Genomic DNA, 22,716 nt, shown 5'->3' with positions numbered 1-22,716 from the left:
GTAAGATAACACAGGAATTTATTGATCCAGTTCCTCTCCAAGATAGTGGTTCCCCTCAAGCACTGGTATATCAGTTAGGACTGCTTGCCCTGCCTTAAGATAGATGGTTGGCTGATTACCAAAGAATATGTTAGGAATCTTACCTCCTAAATCCCTGGTTTTTAAAATGGAATCTTAGCCTTAAGATGGAGTTCCTCCTGTTCTTATTATACTGTTTGTATCTTGGCATTTCCATCATAGACAGGAGAAGTTTATCATGATGCTTGTCCCCTGCCCCTGTCCTGCTTCACTAAGGACACCAATCTTGGGCCATACTTGTTCCTTTGCCTAGAATAGCTGGGCTCGGGTAGAGTTTGTTTAGTCTGAAAGGGCTTTTGCACAGGTCTGGGAGGTAATGCTGTGTGGGCTGTGAGGTCCCTGGGCCACTTTAATTTGTCCTTGTTGCTCGGACCCAAGCAAAGCAGCCCTAAATGGGATGCCACCTCCAAGACAGTCAAGGCCCTCTTAGGCAGCTGTTGCTCACAGCCTTGGCAGGTCTCCAGACGAGTACCGCATTTTGGCGAGATGCTGCCCTTAGAGAAGCACCCTGATTCAAAGTAGATATTTGTATTCAGTCCCACCTCCTGAACTGGTTTTCCAAGAAGAATCTCCTCTTCAACACTCACCATACTAATTTGTAGTACTAATTTGCAATTAGTACTAGATGGAGGGACAGGTGAGGAGGTGGATGGATGCAGCCTTAGGGAAAGTATGAAGTAGTTAGACCAGTTCCCCTCCGCCAGGCACTTTGCTGGGCAGATCCCACTGTCTCGTACTGTATAAATCTACACTCGGGAAAGCCTCAGGCCCCTCCTGAGGGAGGATCCACAGGCAGTGGATGAGGCCTGACTTTTCTGTGCTGATACTATTTGCATAGAAGAGGGCCTGGGGTTGAGCAGCCACTGGAAGGATATGGGGGGTGAAGGCATGGGGGTGCCTGGAGTGGAGCCTTTGAGCCCCCAGTTTTTATCCTAGAAACAAGGAAGCCCCTCTGTGTACTCCTCACTTGCAGGAGGCGGCACTGAGACCCACTGAGAACATTTGGATGAAATGTTCTAAGATTTCACTAGCAGTGAGCTGCTACTGTAGACATTTTGGTAGCTAGCTTTTTAGAATGTTAAGAACCTTCCTTTCCCACTATGCTAAGAGTGTTTATTGTGAATGGGCACTGAATTTTACTGAATGCTCTCTTAGTGTTTATTACTGATCATGTCCTCTCCCCCCAACTGCCAAATCTGTTAATATGAAAAAGCATGCTTCTAGACTTTCCAAATCTAAAACATTTTGAGATTTTTTTATGTAGCTTGTATTAGGAAACATTTTACCAAACAGATTGGCAAAAATCCGAGGGTTCAATAACCTACTTTATTGCCAAGGAGATGGGAAAATTATCATCACACACCAGGCTCATAGAGCGATAATTGGTACAAAGTCCATGAACAGTGAGTCAGAAAAAATCTAACAAACTCTAAAAAGTTGCAAATATGTTGATTCTTTGACCCAGTGACCCACTTTGAGAGATTTGTCCTCAGATATTTGCACATGTCTGAGATGATGGGCACACAACTTTATTCACTACAGCATCTTTTGGAATGAGATTGGATGGGACACTCAAACTGCTCTCTCAGGACACTAGTTAAGTAACTTACGGTGCTGCCTCATGACAGGCTCTCAGGTGATGAGAAGGAACTCTCTGTGGAAAGATGTAGTAAGTGAGAAGGTAAGGTGTACTTATGCCTTTATGTAAAAATAGTGGCAAAAAGAACACATACCCACAAAAACACAGTGATAACTAGTATCTATTGAAGGTTTTCTGTGCACTGAGAAGTCTGGAAGGCAGGAGAATAGAATGGAAAGCAGTGCCTGTGTTCCATGAAGGAGACACAGTAAACAAATAATAAACACATGATGGGCTTCTTGATAACGAACAGATATTGTCAAAGGTGTACCTACACACAGTCGCTATTTTTATTTCTTCAACATTTTTCATTTGAAAGTATGTTTTTGAGAGATGGTTTCTGGCCTCTGTGCAGAGATCTAGTTAATTCTTTTAAACCACCACTCAGTTCCTTTGCATGAATCCATCACACTTTATCCATTTCTCAACCCAGCATGTGACTTATGTTTGTGTCTGTTTATTTTTCAAATGAAGCTGCAGTCAGCATTGTTGTACCTGCCTGTCTGTGTACCTGCACTATGGTTTCTCTAAGACATGCCCAGGAGGGTGGTTCCAGGGCCTTCACGTGCACAGCCCGACGGGATGTGGTGGGCCTACCCACCCCCGTGGCTCTTCTGACTTCCTGCCCCCCAGCTCCTGTGTGCCCATGTCCCCTGCACTTGATGTAGCCTATTTGACTTCCAGCAGTGCCATGCTGTACCTAACTATTGTTTAGAATGGGTGTCTTACTTTGTATCTTTCTGAGAATTGATGAGTTTGAATGTATTTTTATATGCTAATGTGTCATCTACTGCTTCCTCTTCTGTAAATTACCTGTGTACATCATTTGCCCAGTTTTCTACTGGATTGTTGTTACTGATCTAGGAGTTCTTTCAAGATTCCAGAGAGTAATTCTTTGAATGTTGTGTGTGTGTGTTATTCTCCCAGTGCTGCTTATCTCTTGATAATGTTTCTCGTCCTTTTGATGCACAGTCGTTTTCAATCTTGACAAAGCAATCATCTGGAAAGTTAATTATGTCAACATCATTTTGAATGCCATCTCTGTCATACACCAAGTTTGCCTATATGGATGGATTTCTTCTGAGTTCTATTTTCTCCCCCACTGGCCTAGTTGTCTATTTCTGGGCCAATGCCAACTACCTAAATTTCTCTTAACCATATGTTTTGATATCTGGTCTGAAAAGTCTGTTATTCTTTTCAGAATTTTCTAGGTTTCCTGGTCCTTTGCTCTTTTTTTTCCTTTGCTTTTTCATCAGATCGGAGTGTTACGTTCCACAGAGTCTCTTTGGTGATTTTAATAAGACGTGCATGGAATCTACTCATTAATTTTGGAAAAAACTGCATCCTTATGATATGGATCTTTTCCATCTACAAACGATTTTCCTTCTATTGATTTGTATGTTCTTTCATACCTCACTGCAGTTCTGAAACTTTTCCCGACAAGGATTTCCATATTTTAATTTTGCTTTGTTTCTAATTATCTTAGGATTCTTGCTGTTGTGACTGCTTTTTTCCCCAGCTATTCATTTCCACTTCTGCATTCCCTGAGTGTCTCACCTTTTCCCTTGGCTGTAAATCTTATCTGTATATTCTTAAATGAATCTTATCTGTATGTTCCTCAAACTGGGTACACCTGAGACTGAACTCTTGATTCTTGCCTTCCTCCATGCCCCCTTAAGCCTGCCCCCTGCCTTAGGAAGAAGATTCATCATCTAACCTAATTTCTCCTGGAAAAACCCCGCGTGTGCCCTTTCCCTCCTGCATCCAGTCTCTCTGCAGGTCCTGCTGATGGCTGGGCTTCCTTTCTTGCTCACTCTTACCCTTAGCATCATTAGGCATGTGCCACTGGCTCCCAGCCCCCTCGTGTTGTCAACAGCACTGGGTCCTCCAAGCATCTCAGATTTAACATGTTTGGCACACGCAGATGCTCAGTGCCTCCCTGTCAACTGCACCCTTTTCCCTGCCCTGCAGCCTCCCCCACTTCTGTAAGCTGCTGCACTGGCACTTGCTCAATCCGTAAACCTGGGGGCCATCCTTGCCAGTCAACCCCACATCCAGTCCATCCTTAAGTCCTCATGTTTGGCCTCCGAGGTCCACCTCTGCTGCCACTGCCCTAGTTGAAGTCCCTGTCCTCTGTCATGGTTCTCCTTGCTTCCACACCTGCCTCCCTCCCTCCAATCCACATTGCACGAAGCCTGGGTGATCTTCAGAGAACATAAATGGGAAGCCTCCTCTTTCTGGGCCAGATGCTCCCGTGCTTCCTGTTCCTCAGCACCCCCAAGTGCTGTGTGGTCTGGCTTAGTCTCACCCTCAGCTCCGCCGTACCCCCTCTTTTCTCCAGCACATCGAGTCTCAGGGACGACTGTCTGTAGCTCCTTCTCCCCCGGGCACGGTGGAGGGTTACTGAGACCCACTGACCTCAGATCTCTCCTGAAGGGCCCTTCCTTAGTCCCTCCATCTGAGTGTGTCTCCCTGTTGACTTCTGTCTTGGTACCCGGCTCCTTTCCTTTAGAGCCCTGGTCACATCCCATGATGATTGTGCCCTGGCTGTCCTGCTCAGGTCATCGGTTAGAGTCCCTTTCACTGTCCCCTGCAGCGTGAGTGGAGACTTCCTTTGTCCTTTCACACTGGCACTTAGTAAGGGCCCCCAAAATATCTGAACACATGGCTGAGTGTTAGAACTGTGTTGGCTGCATTCGCTGTCAGTCTTTTCCTGTGTTTATTCCTTACACATGTAGCCCAGTGTCACCTGGCCTCATTAACCAGTGGGCTGCCCTGTGGTCACAGTCTCAGTAGCTCCCACAGACAGCTCAGAGGGCCCTCACCAGCCTGGAAATTAGCCCCAGGACTGGGGAAGTCTTCAGAGTACCAGTGTCTCCTGGATTGGAGGCAAGGTCCGAGTGTGTGGCCCTCCCTGTGCCACCCCCCACACTCGCCCGGGCCACCAGCTTCTGCTTGGTCCCCTGGCTCCTGCCCAGGACCCTGACCCCCAGGCTCCTGCCTACCCCTGGCTCCTGCTGGCCCCCTGACTCCTGCCCAGGGCCCACCCATCCCCAGGTTCCTACCTAGCCCCCGGTTCCTGCCTGACCCCAGGCTCCTGCCCGGGACCCTCCCCCCCCAGCTCCTGCTCAGGCCCCCAGCTGAGGGTGCTCCTCCAGAGGTATGTGGGTGCACCTGGGGGCTGGGCCACATGGGCTGGCAGGCTGGCTACCTGGAGCTGTGACCCTGCAGTGACCTAGCTTCCTGCTGTTTTCACGTGAAGACAAAGATGCACTTGATGAGCATCTTTTAAAATGCTGCCCAATGTCCAAGAGGTCTTCAGATGGTTCCTTAACATTTCCATGATCAATCGGTTATAAGAATGTTAATAATTAAATAAGAAAGCTGTACTGCTTCCATTGTATTTTCACAAAAACGCAACAATTCCCTTGCCCATCTTCCCTCTTTTAATAAGCCAGCCTGCTTTAAGGATGTATAGAGCAATGAATGCAACTGCCCTCCACCCTGCAGTGCATACCCACGTCCAGTCTGCCTTCCGTGGTGCCATGCACATGGGGAGGGCATGTGTCACTCACTATTAGAATTGTCCTTCCTCCCCCGAAGACTGCACGGGACTAAGGGCCTCACACTACTTGGTTAGACAGTTACCCCACGTCCCTGCTGCCTTTCGGGAAGAGATGGTAGGAAGGACAGAAGAAAATCCATTTTACATTCAGGGTTCCTGCAGCCTCCTTAGGGAACAGTGAAGCTGTGCTTAAGGGCACCAGCGACACTGGTGGTTACGTAGGTGGTAGTGCCATCTCCAGAACGTGTAATTCAAGTGGGTGTGTTGATTAAAGCTTGCTAACTAATTTGTATGACTTAGGAGAAAGTGTAGCGTGTTTTTTTAAGTCTTTTTAAGATTTTTTCCCAAACAGCCCAGTTTTATAACTTTTAAGGTTGGATAGAAAGGCCCCTTCTTGTGTCACCTTTTCCACTGAACAGACGCTGTTGCCTGAGTGAGTCCCCGAGGGGCCTCAGGACTGCTGCAGAGACTGCAGGGACAAGCAGCCACAGGCAGGGCTCAGCAGCCCCCAGAGGCAGCCTTTGACCACTCTCTCATTTTAATCAAGTATTTAGTGAACACATACCTGCTCTGCACCAGGCAGTAAACAGGGCTTTGAGGATGGAAAAGTCAAGGGGACAGTGAAACAGTGGGTGACACTGAGGTTTCCAAGTGCTCTCCAGGCACACAAGGTCAGGGCACTAAAGGGGGACTGAGCATTTCCCCTTGGGGGAAGGGGAGGCTCTGCGAAGTCTCCTGTAGAAGGGTTTTGGCTTTGGGCTGAGCCCTGCGGCACTGGAGGCCTGTGCTGTGCGGCTGTTGGGTGAGAGGCAGCAGGGGAAGGAGCTCTATGGGACGAGGGCTTGGAATAATGCTGCCTCTTAGGGGCCAGGGCCAGCTGGGTTGGGACGGCTGCACTCACCAGGGGAGAGCCCCTTCCTGGATAAAAGCCTTATTATTAAGGAAAAGATGTCTTGCCCTGGACGTCTGCCTGCATCTCATGGGCCAGAGCGTGGTCACATGGGGAGTTGTACATATTTAACTAGGTTCTTTCTCTAACTTAGTTTTATTTGATACTTTGAAAGACTCTCCTAATTAAGCATATTGTTATTCACCTCTGTATGGACTAAAAGGTTTACATCCCCCAACTTTCACATGTTGAAATCTGATCTCCATTGTGATGGTGTATGGAGGCGGCCCTGTGGAGGTGCTTAGGTTGTGAGGGTGGAGTCCTAATGAATGGGCTTAGTGCTCCTCCGAGGACCCCAGAGCTCCCTCTCTTATTCCACTACGTGAGGACACAGGAAGGAGCCGCTTGGATCAGGAGCTGAATCTGCTGGCACCTTGAACTTGGACTTCCTGGCCTCCGGAATCTGAGAGATAAATGCTTGTTGTTGATAAGTCCCCAGCTTACGCTGTTCTGTTATCATAGCCTGAATGGACTGAGACACCCTCTTTTAGGTGAGGAAACGAGGCCTATTAATTTGGAATCATATTTGGTTGCTCATAACTGAAAGTAAGAGTGGTTCCAATGAGATGGGAGGTCGTCTCTGGTGTACAAGGTGCTCAGTGTTGCAGGGCCCAGGCTTGGAAGAGTGGCTGCAGCCAGCAAGGACTTGGGCAACACCGCTTTGTGCTTAACCAGGTGGCTTCATCTGCAAGGCTGAACGTGACTCGAAGGGGGCCACTGCACCCAAGAATAGATGCGCAGTTTGTGCACATTTTTATTTTCACTAGATAATGCCGCATTGTTACTGGGAATCACAAGCTTTTCAAGCACTCGAGGAGCGTTTAGAAAGATCGACCGAGAACTGGGCCACAAAGTGAATTTCAACACGCGAGTGGCTATCACCAGACACACCATGTTTTCCAACTAGAATGTGTTAAAATTAGAAGTCCTTGTAACAAATAACTCCATGTGCTTGGGTATTTCGCAACCGATTTTTCAAAATAATTGATGAACCAAAGAAGTAAATGCTGTGTTTCTGCTACCACCAGGATGTTTGTCTGAGCCATCCCCTTCACTCCCTCCCCTTAGGGTCGTGGACGTATTTGGGCTCTATCAATGTGTTTTTTGGCCATTAACATGTGCGTGCATCCTTGCCTGTATCCCCAGTTGTGGGTAAAGTTTCTGAGGACTGGACTGAGCATGATTCAGCTTTGTGCCCACAGCTGAGCACGGTGTAGGCACATCATAAATGGTATGATAAATGCTGAATTCTGTGGTTGACAGAACCCCATTCATCACTTAGTATTTATTGCACCCTGACGAACTTTGATGTTAATTGAAAGTTTTGGATAAAGTAGGTGAGCCTGTCAGAAAAACTGAGAAGGAAGGGTGGAGGTGAAGTTGGGAATCCAGGAGAAAGTGTTGTGAGCAAGAAAGGGCAGAGTTCAGATGGAGAAAGGCATCAAATAAAACAAGGGTGCAGTGGGAGGGGGGTCTTTGGGGAACCGCTTTTCTTTGAGAGGAAAGGAACAGAAGCCAGACTAGAGCGTACTGGGGAGGAACAGATGTCGAAATGGCGAACAAGAGTATGGACGAATTTGTAAGAACTTTGCCTATGGAGAGGAGGAGTTACAGGGAGGAAAACAGATGTGAAAGTGGGGTCCAAAGAGGATTCTCCTTTATAATGAGATATACAAGAGTATGTTTAAACGATGATAGAGGGGAATACAAGCTCATAAATACAGAGAATGGACTGGTGGCTGTCATAAAGGATGTGGGGGATGGGTGAGGGGTGAGGGGACCAAGAGGGACAAACTTGTTAATTGTTAAGTTCGTCACAGGGATGGAAGTAACTTCTTAGTATGGTGACAGCTGGTAACTACACTCACTGTGGTGGGTGTGGGTTCCCCTCGGCCTCTGACCCACAGATTTGGAGGGAACATACATAATGGAACGGTGAAGATATGAAAGACCAGCCAGGGGACTCAAGGCATCACAGCACAAGAGTAATGCCGAAAAAACGCACTCCTTATATTTATTGAGCAAATGAACTTAAACATCTCAAGAATTCTGAGTAGGGGGTTCAACACATGATCAACACACCATCATTATCTGACCTTGAGTCTAGCCCTAGGGCATGACCCTCCTCAAGGACACCAAAACCAAGCGAGGGCAGTCAGGAGTTTTAGGAACTGTTTTGGCTCTAATCATTCTGTTTTTGATCATGCATTAAGAGTTGTAGGAAAAACAATCAAGTCATATGTATTTGTACATTTGATTTCTATGTTATTTGATTTATGTATTAATCCCATTAATCCTACAGGTGGGCATTTAGTAATGCATATTAATTGTTGAGTCACTATGTTGTACACCTGAAACCAATATAATATTGTATATCAAATATATTTCAATAAGGAAAGATGATGGAGTGGGGAAGACCTTCCTAGCCAAAATATACAACCCCAAACAGTAAGAAACTTAATTACATGAAAATTATTTTTGCATGGTAAAAGCAGGTGAAACACTGGGAAAGAAAAATTGCATCACACATAATATGTGTAACACATAATTCAGGGGATATGAATGGAGGGGAAAAACACACATAATTCCAGCTATACAAACGGAGGGGAAATACTGTATTTTCTTTTCATGATTCAACTTGCTCCTCAGCCCACATTTACATTTGTAGCAGCAGACAGCCACATCAAAACACAAAAATTAAAACATGCCCTCAGGGTAACTTAGTTGCTTTTAATATATTCATCCTTAAAACCCAGACCACAGCTTCTGTTTTCAAAGAATCTGGCTCTTCTCCATGCTGTCCCGAGCTTTGCACATGTTTCCTGAGGTCGGGTTGCCATCTCTGTTCTGCAATTACTTGCTGTACAGCCGTGTGTCCAACTTGACCTTGACTTTGCTGAAAGCAGGGACATTCTCAGTGTCTAGCATACATGCATCACCCATCTATACTTGCTGACTTTTTGACTGATAGTCACTTAAGTCCCGGTGTGCTCTGGGCTGGGAGTGGTAGGGTATTTCTGCATTTGTCACATTCCCAGAAAGGATGCTGGAGTAATTCAGTTTTTACTCCCCTTTGGAACTTTCTTAATACTGACATCTCTCTTTGGTCCCTTCTCAGTCTCCTTATCTCTACTTCTTCCTCCTTTTTAACTGAGGTAAACAGTAAAACAACACAAAAGCCAAGCGCATAGCTCAGTGAGCTTTTACCTATGTATACACCAGAGTAATCATCTCTTCCATCAGAATCCCGGACATTTTCCACCCTGTAGACTCCCCCAGCCCCTTCTTAGACCCCACCCTCTCCAAACACAGCTATGTTCTGCTTTCTATCACCGGATAGACAAATTTGAACCTTGTACAAATTGAATCATTCAAATTGAATCACTGACTGATACCGTGTTTGTGGGGTCAAATATGTTGATGTAGCAGGATTTTGTTCTTTTGCATTATTTAATAGTATTTCTTTTGTATGAATAGTGATTGTTTTTTAATAACTAATTATTCTTTATTATTTAGAGAAAAGGCCTTTCCTAAGTCTAGGTTATTATTTTGTCACGACTGTGTGGTTTTGTAATCTTTTCTATCCTAAATGGATCACTAAAATATAAGTAAGAGTCCATTTTCAGGAAACATGATTAAAAGCCTCACAAATACAAATTATTCACTTTTAATCTAGTCCCTTTCCATAGTGCTTGGACGGCCATTAGCGGGGTGCGGGTGGCAGTGCGCTGGGCCGGCCAAGCTCATCCCCGCCTCTCCCGCCCCGCAGTGAGATGAGTCAGAAGGCGCGCAAGGAGGGCCGCCGGCTCTCCAAGAACCAAAGGCTCTCCGAGCACTTCAGCATCCGCTGCTGCCCGCCCTTCACCTTCCTCAACTCCACGCGCGAGATCGTGGACCGCAAGTACAGCATCTGCAAGAGCGGCTGCTTCTACCAGAAGAAGGAGGAAGACTGGATCTGCTGCGCCTGCCAGAGGACCAGGTGGGGGCCTGCGGCTCCGCGCCCCGCCCCCCCGGCCCCCGGCTCCCTCCCAAAAGGGTCTGCGCGCCCCTCCCCCGCTCCCTCCCCGCGGGATCTGCGCGCCCCTCCTCCGCTACCTCCCCAAAAGGTCTGCGCGCCCCGCACCCACCCTCTCCCCAAAGGGTCTGCGCGCCCCGCCCCCTACAGCCCCGTTAGGCTCTGCCTTCTGAGGGTGGGGGGAGCAGGGGCAGCTTTTGGTCTCCTTGCTCGGTGATGCTGGGTCGTTAGGCCCCGCCATCTGGGGGTACCGGAGGGAGTCTGGAAGGCTGGAGGCGGGGAGCAGGGCCGGCCTTCCCCAGCCCCCAGCCCCCTCTCCTACTCAGCTTGGGCCGGGCGCACACCGCGCACCTGCTCCGCGAGAGGGTCTGCACGCCCTCCCGGGTCCGTGATGCTTCGCGCCCCCCACCTCCCAGCTGTGGTCACCTCCGCGCGCCTCCTCCCCCCTGGGGAGGCCGGGCCGGGGGCAGCGGCTCCCCTCCCCCAAGTCCGCCGGGTTGGCGCTGCGGACGGAAGGTGCTGGAAGAAGGCTTCCGACCCCCAGACTCCAGCGCCCTGGCCCCGGGGCAGCCCCGCCCAGCCTCCAACTTCTTTTGCCCCCGTCCCCGCCCCAGCACCAGCCGCCGGGCGAGGTCCCCTCCGAGGCCCAAGGTCCAGCCAGCTGCGCCCCCAGCCGTGGTCAGAGCGCCAGCCAAGCCGCGTTCCCCCCCGAGGCCCGAGCGCCAGCCGCGCCCTCGCCCGGAGCGCCACCCGCCTGCCAAGCAGCGCACCCCCCCGAAGCCCGCGCCGCCGCCGCGCCGCAGCCCCCCGAAAGGGCCGGCCGCCGGCCGCGGGGGGTTCCCCGGCAGAGGGTTCAGACTCTGGTAGCACCTGCTCCCCTGTCCCCGCCCTCAGGTTAGTACCGCTCGGGGCTGCCCGCGCGGGCACCGTCTGGCGCTCTTCCAGCCTTACCAAGCCCGTGCCCCCAGCGCCCCGACCGATGCCCCCCACTTCCCCCACCGTGAAATACTCGGGTGGCCACTCTTGTCCCCATGGCACTGGGCAGTGCCTTTGCTTCGTTTGTCCACTGGGACTGGAAGTGCTGAATTTAACAATTCGGACTATTGAACATAGTAACAGATTCCACATGTGAGGCGCACGAATCCCGGGCCTCAGAGATAGAAAACGACAGATCCAGCCAGCTCATCCCTGCCCAACACGCTGTGTCCATGTTTGTCTCAGCAGATGAACCTTCATTCCTTCCCTTATTCATTCATTCAACAAACTTGACCGCATAACTACAGAGTTCCTTATACCTTGGGAAGGGGAATGTGGCCAGAGAAAGCCAGAATGTTGGATTCACCAGGACCAAGCAGGAGGGGTGCCCTGATACTGTCATCATGGCTCTGCCTGGGGCTCACAGAGGAGGTCAGGCCAGGATCAGTAGAAGATAAAGGGAGGGTGACCCATGTAGGCAGAACAGGTGAGCCACAGAGCCACATACTTATTGGCTCCGTCTTCAGCAGGTCAGATGTTTTTTTTAATAGACTATTCTTTAGAGCAGTTTTAGGCTCACAGCAAAATTGAGCAGAAGGCACAGAGAGCTCCCTGCACTCCCTGCCCAGCCCACACACATGGCAGGCCAACTTTATAGGCTTTTCACTACTTGGAGGAGAACCTGTTTTACAACTTAATAGTGGATATTAATCGTCTCTGAAGCTTTCATCCTCTCTGATCCCCGGCACCTGGGCAGCTATGGCTGTGTGTATGCCACATGATGTTTACAGGTTTGGTGTGCAGAGGAGTCAACAAGGAGCCTGGAAAGACACCCCCAGAACCTAATTCCTTGGGTAATGCTCATGCTGAGGTCTACAGATGGGTGTTTTCAACAAGTACCCTCCCCCCCCACACACACAACCCTGGCATGGTGACATGGTGGTATACAGACCACACTTTGAGAGACACTGACTTAATTCATCCATAAATACATGATCCACACTCTCTGGGATATGTAGCAAGGCAATGTGGAAGGCATCACCTCTGTGGTACTAAAGTGAAAACATCAAAATATATTCAAAGTCAGTGAGGTGAGTTGGTGAAGGAGGTACCTGGGTGCCAGTCATTGAAACTTTAATTAGGAAGTGTGTGCCAGGTTACCCATCATTAATTTACAGCCTCCTAAGGGGCCCGAGGCAGGTAAGTTTTGATATGTGCAAGTAGCTAGGAAATGTGCAGAGCAGAAGAAATTAACTGTATATGAGGTGCACCATCATGATGTGTATGGGTGGTTGGGAATTCTAGCGGGACTTGGGAAGTAGACTTGGCAGGACAATGAAAGGGAATTTCATCTGAGCCACATATTTGCCTTGACCCAGCCTTGCTGGTTTTGTTCATCTAAACTCAGGCGACATCCTAGTGTTGGTATGTTTTGACTCCCTGAGTTACCTGTTCTCAGCTGGCACCAGAGGGAGCACCTCTACAGGCTGTCATGGCCTGCCCAGCCATTGTCACTTACCTGCGATGGGGACCTGAAAGGCTCCGTTCATGACATCCCACAAATCACAGGTGCACCATCTGAGTGTTTCCGGAAATGCTCGGTTTTCCTTCCCAAGTGCCCAGTGTTCTGAAGGTAATGCATAATGCCATCGCTTCCCCTCGTGTGTTACTTCTACTGATGTGAATTGACTTCCCAAATCAAAGGGATGGGAGGGAGATTAATGGGGAAAATTCACTCTTAAGCAGAGCACTTGAAGAAAGGGTCAGAAAAGGTTTTCTGCAGCAGCCTTGCTTTCTGGAGTGGTGCCATTCCTCGGGTCTGACCTTTAGAGGTTAAACAAATTTTGATAAAGCCCATTTGGGTCTTTAGTAACTCCCTTGGGTGGATTTTCTCAAAGATCAAAGAATATTTAAAACCAAGGATCCAACTGGTGTGATTCCTTGCATCCTGGTGACATGGTAACATTCTCGTATTTGATGGCATCTCCTTTAGTCAGTTGTACACTCAGTTCTTCAAGATACAAGGTGTTGTGGACGTGGCTAAGAATTAGTGAGAGCCTTGCCATGAAGTTAATGCTGTTTCCTGGGCTCAGCCTCTCTGGCGCCTGAGGGCTCTGTATTTGGAAATGGGGGCCTGTGGTTTTCTGAAAACCCCTGTGGCTATGGCTGATGTGTGGCCAGTCGCACATATCTGGGTAGAGCAGCTCATACCTCCACAGCGTGACTGGTACCAAGCTGAGACCTGCACGCCAGAAGCCTTGGGGACTGGTCTGTGTTCACGTGTATTTTCAAGTCCATGGGCACTGCACTGAGCCAAGCTCTGGGAGCTCAAGGGAAAGGATGTGCACCCCTGGTCCCGCTGCTCAGATGGTATTTCTGTGGCCCATCCTTTGGCAATGCTCCTGTTCTCTCCAGGAAATCCTGAGCCGTGCTGCTTCCATCCTTAGCCCATATCCAGGTCCCACCTGCCAGATCCCTCTCCTCCAGCCTCTTATTTATTCCCTTGTCTCACTTCAGCAGATGATAAAATCTAAGCCCAGCAAAGAAGACTGACTGTTAGAGGGTAAATGTTCTAAGTGGCCTCATGTCGTCCACAGAATTTGTTCTTCCAGAGATAGAGAATGCTCTAGCTTTGAGTCTCAAATTCAGGCAAGCTGAATTTGGTGTTTTATTGGCTGTCTACACTCTATACTAGACCCAACAGGGCATTGCTCCTAAAATTTCGAACAAGCACACCACCTGAATGACTGTGTATGAGTGTATGACTACATTAGTAATAGAGTAGAAACCACGCTATTGTTCCCTTGTAATTGTAGAAGATTCATATTTATACATTGTTTCGGGTTTGTTTAGAATTATCGGGAAGATTCAATTACAAACACTTGTATATTTGACCAGCTAGAATTGACTTCAGAAGGGTGCTGACCCATAAGCAATTACTATGAGGGGTCTGAGAACATGTACCAACAGAACCAGGTTTGGGGGCCAGCTGCTGAGGTTCAGGCTGTTAGAGGTAGCTTGTCTGCTTTTCAGGACTGGAGACCTTTTTATGGCATGACTTGTCCTCTTTTTGTCCTTCCTGATGCCAAGAGGTACATCTGCTTCCAGAAAACCGTGGAACACCCTCTGTCTTTGCATAGGATTTGTAAACTAGCCCTTCCAGCCCCTATTCTGAGCCTCTGTTTCTCCAAGCTACAAACACTTGACTGTGTAGGCATGTCTCAGAACTTTCTTACATTGTAGAAAAATTTTATTCAGGCAGATACTATGCTTAATTTCATTCCAATGGTTATACCCTAGCAGTCTATTTTTGTCAGCCAGACAAAATCAGAAATTCATCTGTTATTTCCCAGGTAACAGCCGAGTTAGGAAAGGGCCTGGGCAGTTTGATATCGGAGCAGGCTGTTGCCCTCCTACCTCTCAGATTGTGTTATTGCTTTGATGAGTTTCGATTACTGAACCCTTGAATCTGCTCTGCCTGAGTCATAAATTCCTTCCCACATGGGAGCAGATGCCTCTGCAGAGCTGCACTTGGCACCAGAGACCTCTAATCCTGAGGACTGTGTGTCCTCCCAGCCTGACAGCTGTTGCCCGGCCCATGTTCACGGTCCTTGCCACTCAGTCAAGTACTCCTGCTCAAACAGCTTTTTCCTGTTGGCACCATCCTCCTGCTACACTCATCCCATGGGGCCCTCATCTAGAGCAAGTTCATGAACCTAGGACTGCTCAGCCTGGTCACAGATGCAGGGAACCTGCTGAGTACAGCTGGGAAAGCCTCTTGCTAAGGGTTTGTGCCCCACAAATGGCGTAGGTTTTATATTTGTATTATTATCCATTTTGAATTAATTTTTTGTAAATGCTGAGAGGTATGGATTGAGGTTCAGTTTTTTTGCATATGGATATTCAATTTTCCAGCACCATTTGTTGGAAAGATTCTCCAATGAATCACTTTTGTCGTTTTGTCAAAAAACAGTTCATCATAATGTGTGAGTTTGCTTCTGGACTTTCCATCTGTTCTAAGTTATGTCTCTTTCCTTTCACCAACCTAATTATTCTAGCTTACAGTATTGAAAGCAGCTTAGTGTGAATTCTCCACTTGTTCTTTGTTTTTTTTTTTTTTTTTAATAATTATTTTTTATTGAAGGGTAGTTGACACACAGTATTACATTACATGAGTTTCAAGTGTACAACACAGTGGTAGAACATTTATATACATAATTCTAGGTTCCAGCTATCACCCTACCAGTCTGTTACAATATCTTGACTATATTCCTTATGCTATACATTACATCCCGGTTACTAATTTATTTTACCATTGGAAGTCTGTCCTTTTTTTTTTTTTTTTTTTTTGTGAGGGCATCTCTCATATTTATTGATCAAATGGTTGTTAACGACAATAAAATTCTGTATAGGGGAGTCAATGCTCAATGCACAATCATTATTCCACCCCAAGCCTAATTTTTGTCAGTCTCCAATCTTCTGAGGCATAACAAGTTTTTACATGTAGAACAAATTCTTACATAATGAATAAGTTACATAGTGAACAGTACAAGGGCAGTCATCACAGAAACTTTCGGTTTTGCTCATGCATTATGAACTCTATACAGTCAGTTCAAATATGAATACTCATTTGGTTTTTATACTTGATTTATATGTGGATACCACATTTCTCTCTTTATTATTATTATTTTTAATAAAATGCTGAAGTGGTAGGTAGATACAAGATAAAGGTAGAAAACATAGTTTAGTGTTGTAAGAGAGCACATGTAGATGATCAGGTGTGTGCCTGTAGACTATGTGTTAATCCAAGCTAGACCAGGGCAATAAAACATCCACGTATGCAGAAGATTTCTCTCAGAACGGGGGGGTGAGGTTCTAAGCCTCACCTCTGTTGATCCCCAATTTCTCACCTGATGGCCCCCCTGCGACTGTGCCTGTCTTAGGTTGTTCCTCCCTTGAGGAATCTTACCCGTCTCTGGCTAACCAGTCATCTTCCGGGGCCATACAGGGAAATGTGAAGTTGGTAAGTGAGAGAGAAGCCTTATTGTTTGAAAAAGTTAGCTTTTTACTTCTTTGCATATTTATGCCCTGTGGCTTCTATGCCCAGCATTGGTCTTGAGGTATCTTTACCACTTGGAAGAATTATGATACTCGGTAAATTTGATATGAGGCACGAATTCTATTTAAGGGTTGTAATTAGAAAGGAAGAAGAAAAGCTATAGAAGTAGCAGGCGGAAGAAAACATGGGAAGATTGATTATTTCTTTGATATATCTTCTTGTAGAGTAACTTCAGCATGTATAGGTTTTAAGCTACTACTTAAATTGCACACACACATTAACATAATAGGAGTATAGTTACATAACCAAAGCATATCTGTAATTACCAGCCATCTGCAGTGAAACCAAGAAAACCAGTTAGGCACCTTAGGCATTTGTGAAAACTTATCTATGATATGGTGGATATTGTCCAAATGAACTTGAACAGTCTGAGAGAAATCAGACAAATTAAAACAACCCATTCCTGGGGACTGTTCACATGCCATATGTTCTTTTAACAATAAATAGTTTGTAGTTGTAAGACTTTGGAGCGCTACAATTTGCACTTCTCCAAATTCTTGGTTGAGTTCCAACAGTATAGATCCAGTCCAATTTTGTTGTTTTACTGTATGCACAGGCCAGCTTAGATATCTCCTTCCTCATTCCCATGGCAAGTCCAGGAACTGGTGGGATGAGTGCATCTACAGCTGTAGCAGTGCGTGGATCTTTGTTGGGGTTTTTTGATGATCATCTTCTGGCATGAGTCTTCCAGAGAGTGCTGATGTTGGAAGTTCTCTTTCATATCGTATCTTAGTTCATTTTCGGGGTAGCCCAATTAGGCTTTGATCCTCTGTATAAACACAAACAGACCCTTTGCCTACACTTTTATATGCCCTTTATACCCTTGTGTAGAACTCGTTGGAGGTTACCACACAGGAACTGCCCTTTTTTTTTTTTGCTATCACTAATCTACACTTACATGACGAATATTATGTTTACTAGGCTCTCCCCTATACCAGGTCTCCCCTATAAACCCCTTTACAGTCACTGTCCATCAGCATAGCAAAATGTTGTAGAATCACTACTTGCCTTCTCTGTGTTGTACAGCCCTCCCTTTTCTCCTACCCCCCCATGCATGTTAATCTTAATACCCCCCTACTTCTCCCCCCCTTATCCCTCCCTACCCACCCATCCTCCCCAGTCCCTTTCCCTTTGGTACCTGTTAGTCCATTCTTGAGTTCTGTGATTCTGCTGCTGTTTTGTTCCTTCAGTTTTTCCTTTGTTCTTATATTCCACAGATAAGTGAAATCATTTGGTATTTCTCTTTCTCCGCTTGGCTTGTTTCACTGAGCATAATACCCTCCAGCTCCATCCATGTTGCTGCAAATGATTGGATTTGCCCTTTTCTTATAGCTGAGTAGTATTCCATTGTGTATATGTACCACATCTTCTTTATCCATTCATCTATTGATGGACATTTAGGTTGCTTCCAATTCTTGGCTATTGTAAATAGTGCTGCAATAAACATAGGGGTGCATCTGTCTTTCTCAAACTTGATTGCTGCATTCTTAGGGTAAATTCCTAGGAGTGGAATTCCTGGGTCAAATGGTAAGTCTGTTTTGAGCATTTTGATGTACCTCCATACTGCTTTCCACAATGGTTGAACTAACTTACATTCCCACCAGCAGTGTAGGAGGGTTCCCCTTTCTCCACAGCCTCGCCAACATTTGTTGTTGTTTGTCTTTTGGATGGCAGCCATCCTTACTGGTGTGAGGTGATACCTCATTGTAGTTTTAATTTGCATTTCTCTGATAATTAGCGATGTGGAGCATCTTTTCATGTGTCTGTTGGCCATCTGTATTTCTTTTTTGGAGAACTGTCTGTTCAGTTCCTCTGCCCATTTTTTAATTGGGTTATTTGTTTTTTGTTTGTTGAGGCGTGAGAGCTCCTTATATATTCTGGACGTCAAGCCTTTATCGGATGTGTCATTTTCAAATATATTCTCCCATACTGTAGGGATCCTTCTTGTTCTATTGATGGTGTCTTTTGCTGTACAGAAGCTTTTCAGCTTAATATAGTCCCACTTACTCATTTTTGCTGTTGTTTTCCTTGCCCGGGGAGATATGTTCAAGAAGAGGTCACTCATGTTTATGTCTAAGAGGTTTTCGCCTATGTTTTCTTCCAAGAGTTTAATGGTTTCATGGCTTACATTCAGGTCTTTGATCCATTTTGAGTTTACTTTTGTATATGGGGTTAGACAATGGTCCAGTTTCATTCTCCTACATGTAGCTGTCCAGTTTTGCCAGCACCACCTGTTGAAGAGACTGTCATTTCGCCATTGTATGTCCATGGCTCCTTTATCAAATATTAATTGACCATATATGTCTGGGTTAATGTCTGGATTCTCTAGTCTGTTCCATTGGTCTGTGGCTCTGCTCTTGTGCCAGTACCAAATTGTCTTGATTACTATGGCTTTATAGTAGAGCTTGAAGTTGGGGAGTGAGATCCCCCCTACTTTATTCTTCTTTCTCAGGATCGCTTTGGCTATTCGGGGTCTTTGGTGTTTCCATATGAATTTTTGAATTATTTGTTCCAGTTCATTGAAGAATGTTGCTGGTAGTTTCATAGGGATTGCATCAAATCTGTATATTGCTTTGGGCAGGATGGCCATTTTAACGATATTAATTCTTCCTAGCCACGAGCATGGGATGAGTTTCCATCTGTTAGTGTCCCCTTTAATTTCTCTTAAGAGTGACTTGTAGTTTTCAGAGTATAAGTTTTTCACTTCTTTGGTTAGGTTTATTCCTAGGTATTTTATTTTTTTTGATGCAATTGTGAATGGAGTTGTTTTCCTGATTTCTCTTTCTGTTGGTTCATTGTTAGTATATAGGAAAGCCACAGATTTCTGTGTGTTGATTTTGTATCCTGCAACTTTGCTGTATTCCGATATCAGTTCTAGTAGTTTTGGGGTGGAGTCTTTAGGGTTTTTTATGTACAGTATCATGTCATCTGCAAATAGTGACAGTTTAACTTCTTCTTTACCAATCTGGATTCCTTGTATTTCTTTATTTTGTCTGATTGCCGTGGCTAGGACCTCCAGTACTATGTTAAATAACAGTGGAGAGAGTGGGCATCTCTGTCTAGTTCCCGATCTCAGAGGAAATGCTTTCAGCTTCTCGCTGTTCAATATAATGTTGGCTGTGGGTTTATCATAGATGGCCTTTATTATGTTGAGGTACTTGCCCTCTATTCCCATTTTGCTGAGAGTTTTTAACATGAATGGATGTTGAACTTTGTCAAATGCTTTTTCAGCATCTATGGAGATGATCATGTGGTTTTTGTCTTTCTTTTTGTTGATGTGGTGGATGATGTTGATGGACTTTCGAATGTTGTACCATCCTTGCATCCCTGGAATGAATCCCACTTGGTCATGGTGTATGATCCTTTTGATGTATTTTTGAATTCGGTTTGCTAATATTTTGTTGAGTATTTTTGCATCTACGTTCATCAGGGATATTGGTCTGTAGTTTTCTTTTTTGGTGGGGTCTTTGCCTGGTTTTGGTATTAGGGTGATGTTAGCTTCATAGAATGAGTTTGGGAGTATCCCCTCCTCCTCTATTTTTTGGAAAACTCTAAGGAGAATGGGTATTATGTCTTCCCTGTATGTCTGATAAAATTCCGAGGTAAATCCATCTGGCCCGGGGGTTTTGTTCTTTGGTAGTTTTTTGATTACCTCTTCAATTTCGTTGCTGGTAATTGGTCTGTTTAGATTTTCTGTTTCTTCCTGGGTCAATCTTGGAAGGTTATATTTTTCTAGGAAGTTGTCCATTTCTCCTAGGTTTTCCAGCTTGTTAGCATATAGGTTTTCATAGTATTCTCCAATAATTCTTTGCATTTCCGTGGGGTCCGTCGTGATTTTTCCTTTCTCGTTTCTGATACTGTTGATTTGTGTTGATTCTCTTTTCTTCTTAATAAGTCTGGCTAGAGGCTTATCTATTTTGTTTATTTTCTCGAAGAACCAGCTCTTGGTTTCATTGATTTTTGCTATTGTTTTATTCTTCTCAATTTTATTTATTTCTTCTCTGATCTTTATTATGTCCCTCCTTCTGCTGACCTTAGGCCTCATCTGTTCTTCTTTTTCCAATTTCGATAATTGTGACATTAGACCATTCATTTGGGATTGCTCTTCCTTTTTTAAATATGCTTGGATTGCTATATACTTTCCTCTTAAGACTGCTTTTGCTGTGTCCCACAGAAGTTGGGGCTTAGTGTTGTTGTTGTCATTTGTTTCCATATATTGCTGGATCTCCATTTTGATTTGGTCATTGATCCATTGATTATTTAGGAGCGTGTTGTTAAGCCTCCATGTGTTTGTGAGCCTCTTTGCTTTCTTTGTACAGTTTATTTCTAGTTTTATGCCTTTGTGGTCTGAAAAGTTGGTTGGTAGGATTTCAATCTTTTGGAATTTTCTGAGGCTCTTTTTGTGGCCTAGTATGTGGTCTATTCTGGAGAATGTTCCATGTGCACTTGAGAAGAATGTATATCCCGCTGCTTTTGGATGTAGAGTTCTATAGATGTCTATTAGGTCCATCTGCTCTACTGTGTTGTTCAGTGCTTCCGTGTCCTTACTTATTTACTGCCCAGTGGATCTATCCTTTGGGGTGAGTGGTGTGTTGAAGTCTCCTAGAATGAATGCATTGCAGTCTATATCCCCCTTTAGTTCTGTTAGTATTTGTTTCACATATGCTGGTGCTCCTGTGTTGGGTGCATATATATTTAGAATGGTTATATCCTCTTGTTTGACTGAGCCCTTTATCATTATGTAGTGTCCTTCTTTATCTCTTGTTACTTTCTTTGTTTTGAAGTCTATTTTGTCTGATATTAGTACTGCAACCCCTGCTTTCTTCTCACTGTTGTTTGCTTGAAATATGTTTTTCCATCCCTTGACTTTTAGTCTGTACATGTCTTTGGGTTTGAGGTGAGTTTCTTGTAAGCAGCATATAGATGGGTCTTGCTTTTTTATCCATTCTGTTACTCTGTGTCTTTTGATTGGTGCATTCAACCCATTAACATTTAGCGTGACTATTGAAAGATATGTACTTATTGCCATTGCAGGCTTTAAATTCGTGGTTACCAAGGGTTCAAGGTTAGCCTCTTTAGTATCTTACTGCCTAACTTAGCTCGCTTATTGAGCTGTTATATACACTGTCTGGAGATTCTTTTCTTCTCTCCCTTCTTGTTCCTCCTCCTCGATTCTTCATATGTTGGGTGTTTTGTGCTGTGCTCTTTCTAGGAGTGCTCCCATCTAGAGCAGTCCCTGTAAGATGTTCTGTAGAGGTGGTTTGTGGAAAGCAAATTCCCTCAGCTTTTGTTTGTCTGGGAATTGTTTAATCCCACCGTCATATTTGAATGATAGTCGTGCTGGATACAGTATCCTTGGTTCAAGGCCCTTCTGTTTCATTGTATTAAATATATCATGCCATTCTCTTCTGGCCTGTAGGGTTTCTGTTGAGAAATCTGACGTTAGCCTGATGGGTTTCCCTTTATAGGTGACCTTTTTCTCTCTAGCTGCCTTTAACACTCTTTCCTTGTCCTTGATCTTTGCCATTTTAATTATTATGTGTCTTGGTGTTGCCCTTCTTGGATCCTTTCTGTTGGGGGTTCTGTGTATTTCCGTGGTCTGTTTGATTACTTCCTCCCCCAGTGTGGGGAAGTTTTCAGCAATTATTTCTTCTAAGATACTTTCCATCTCTTTGCCTCTCTCTTCTTCTTCTGGGACCCCTATAATACGGATATTGCTCCTTTTAGATTGGTCACACAGTTCTCTTAATATTGTTTCATTCCTGGAGATCCTTTTGTCTCTCTCTATGTCAGCTTCTATGCGTTCCTGTTCTCTGATTTCAATTCCATCAATGGCCTCTTGCATTCTATCCATTCTGCTTATAAACCCTTCCAGAGTTTGTTTCATTTCTGCGATCTCCTTTCTGGCATCTGTGATCTCTTTCCGGACTTCATCCCATTTTTCTTGCGTATTTCTCTGCATCTCTGTCAGCATGTTTATGATTCTTATTTTGAATTCTTTGTCAGGAAGACTGGTTAGGTCTGTCTCCTTCTCTGGTGTTGTCTCTGTGATCTTTGTCTGCCTGTAGCTTTGCCTTTTCATGGTGATAGGAATAGTCTGCAGAACTGGGACGAGTGACGGCTGGAAGGACTTCCTTTCTTGTTGGTTTGTGGCCCTCCTCTCCTGGGAGAACAGCGGCCTCTAGTGGCTTGTGCTGCGCAGCTGCGCGCAGACAGGGTTTCTGCTTCCTGCCCGGCTGCTATGGAGTTAATCTCCGCTGTTGCTGTGGGCGTGGCCTGGCTCGGGCAGCTACTCCAAAATGGTGGAGTCGCGTTGGAGCAGGAGCTGCTGGGAGGCTATTTATCTCCGTAAGGGGCCTCCCTGCTCCCTGCAGCC

General features: G+C 45.5%; 1 protein-coding gene across 2 annotated transcripts in view; it reads left to right on the top strand.

Moving 5' to 3' along the window:
- The window catches only part of MOBP (myelin associated oligodendrocyte basic protein), a 49,594-nt gene that overhangs the window by 11,509 nt on the left and 15,369 nt on the right, over nucleotides 1-22,716 (top strand). For both annotated transcript variants that reach the window (XM_057491471.1, XM_036921702.2), the window contains 2 exons: nucleotides 10,001-10,210; nucleotides 10,861-11,140. In XM_057491471.1, the coding sequence (XP_057347454.1) occupies nucleotides 10,005-10,210; nucleotides 10,861-11,113 (459 nt within the window). In that variant the 5' untranslated portion in view covers nucleotides 10,001-10,004 and the 3' untranslated portion in view covers nucleotides 11,114-11,140. The remainder of the gene's footprint in view (nucleotides 1-10,000; nucleotides 10,211-10,860; nucleotides 11,141-22,716) is intronic.

This window comes from Manis pentadactyla, chromosome 14, assembly GCF_030020395.1.
Source record: "Manis pentadactyla isolate mManPen7 chromosome 14, mManPen7.hap1, whole genome shotgun sequence".
Lineage (NCBI taxonomy): Eukaryota > Metazoa > Chordata > Mammalia > Pholidota > Manidae > Manis > Manis pentadactyla.
This window is presented reverse-complemented; position numbering and strand designations above follow the sequence as displayed.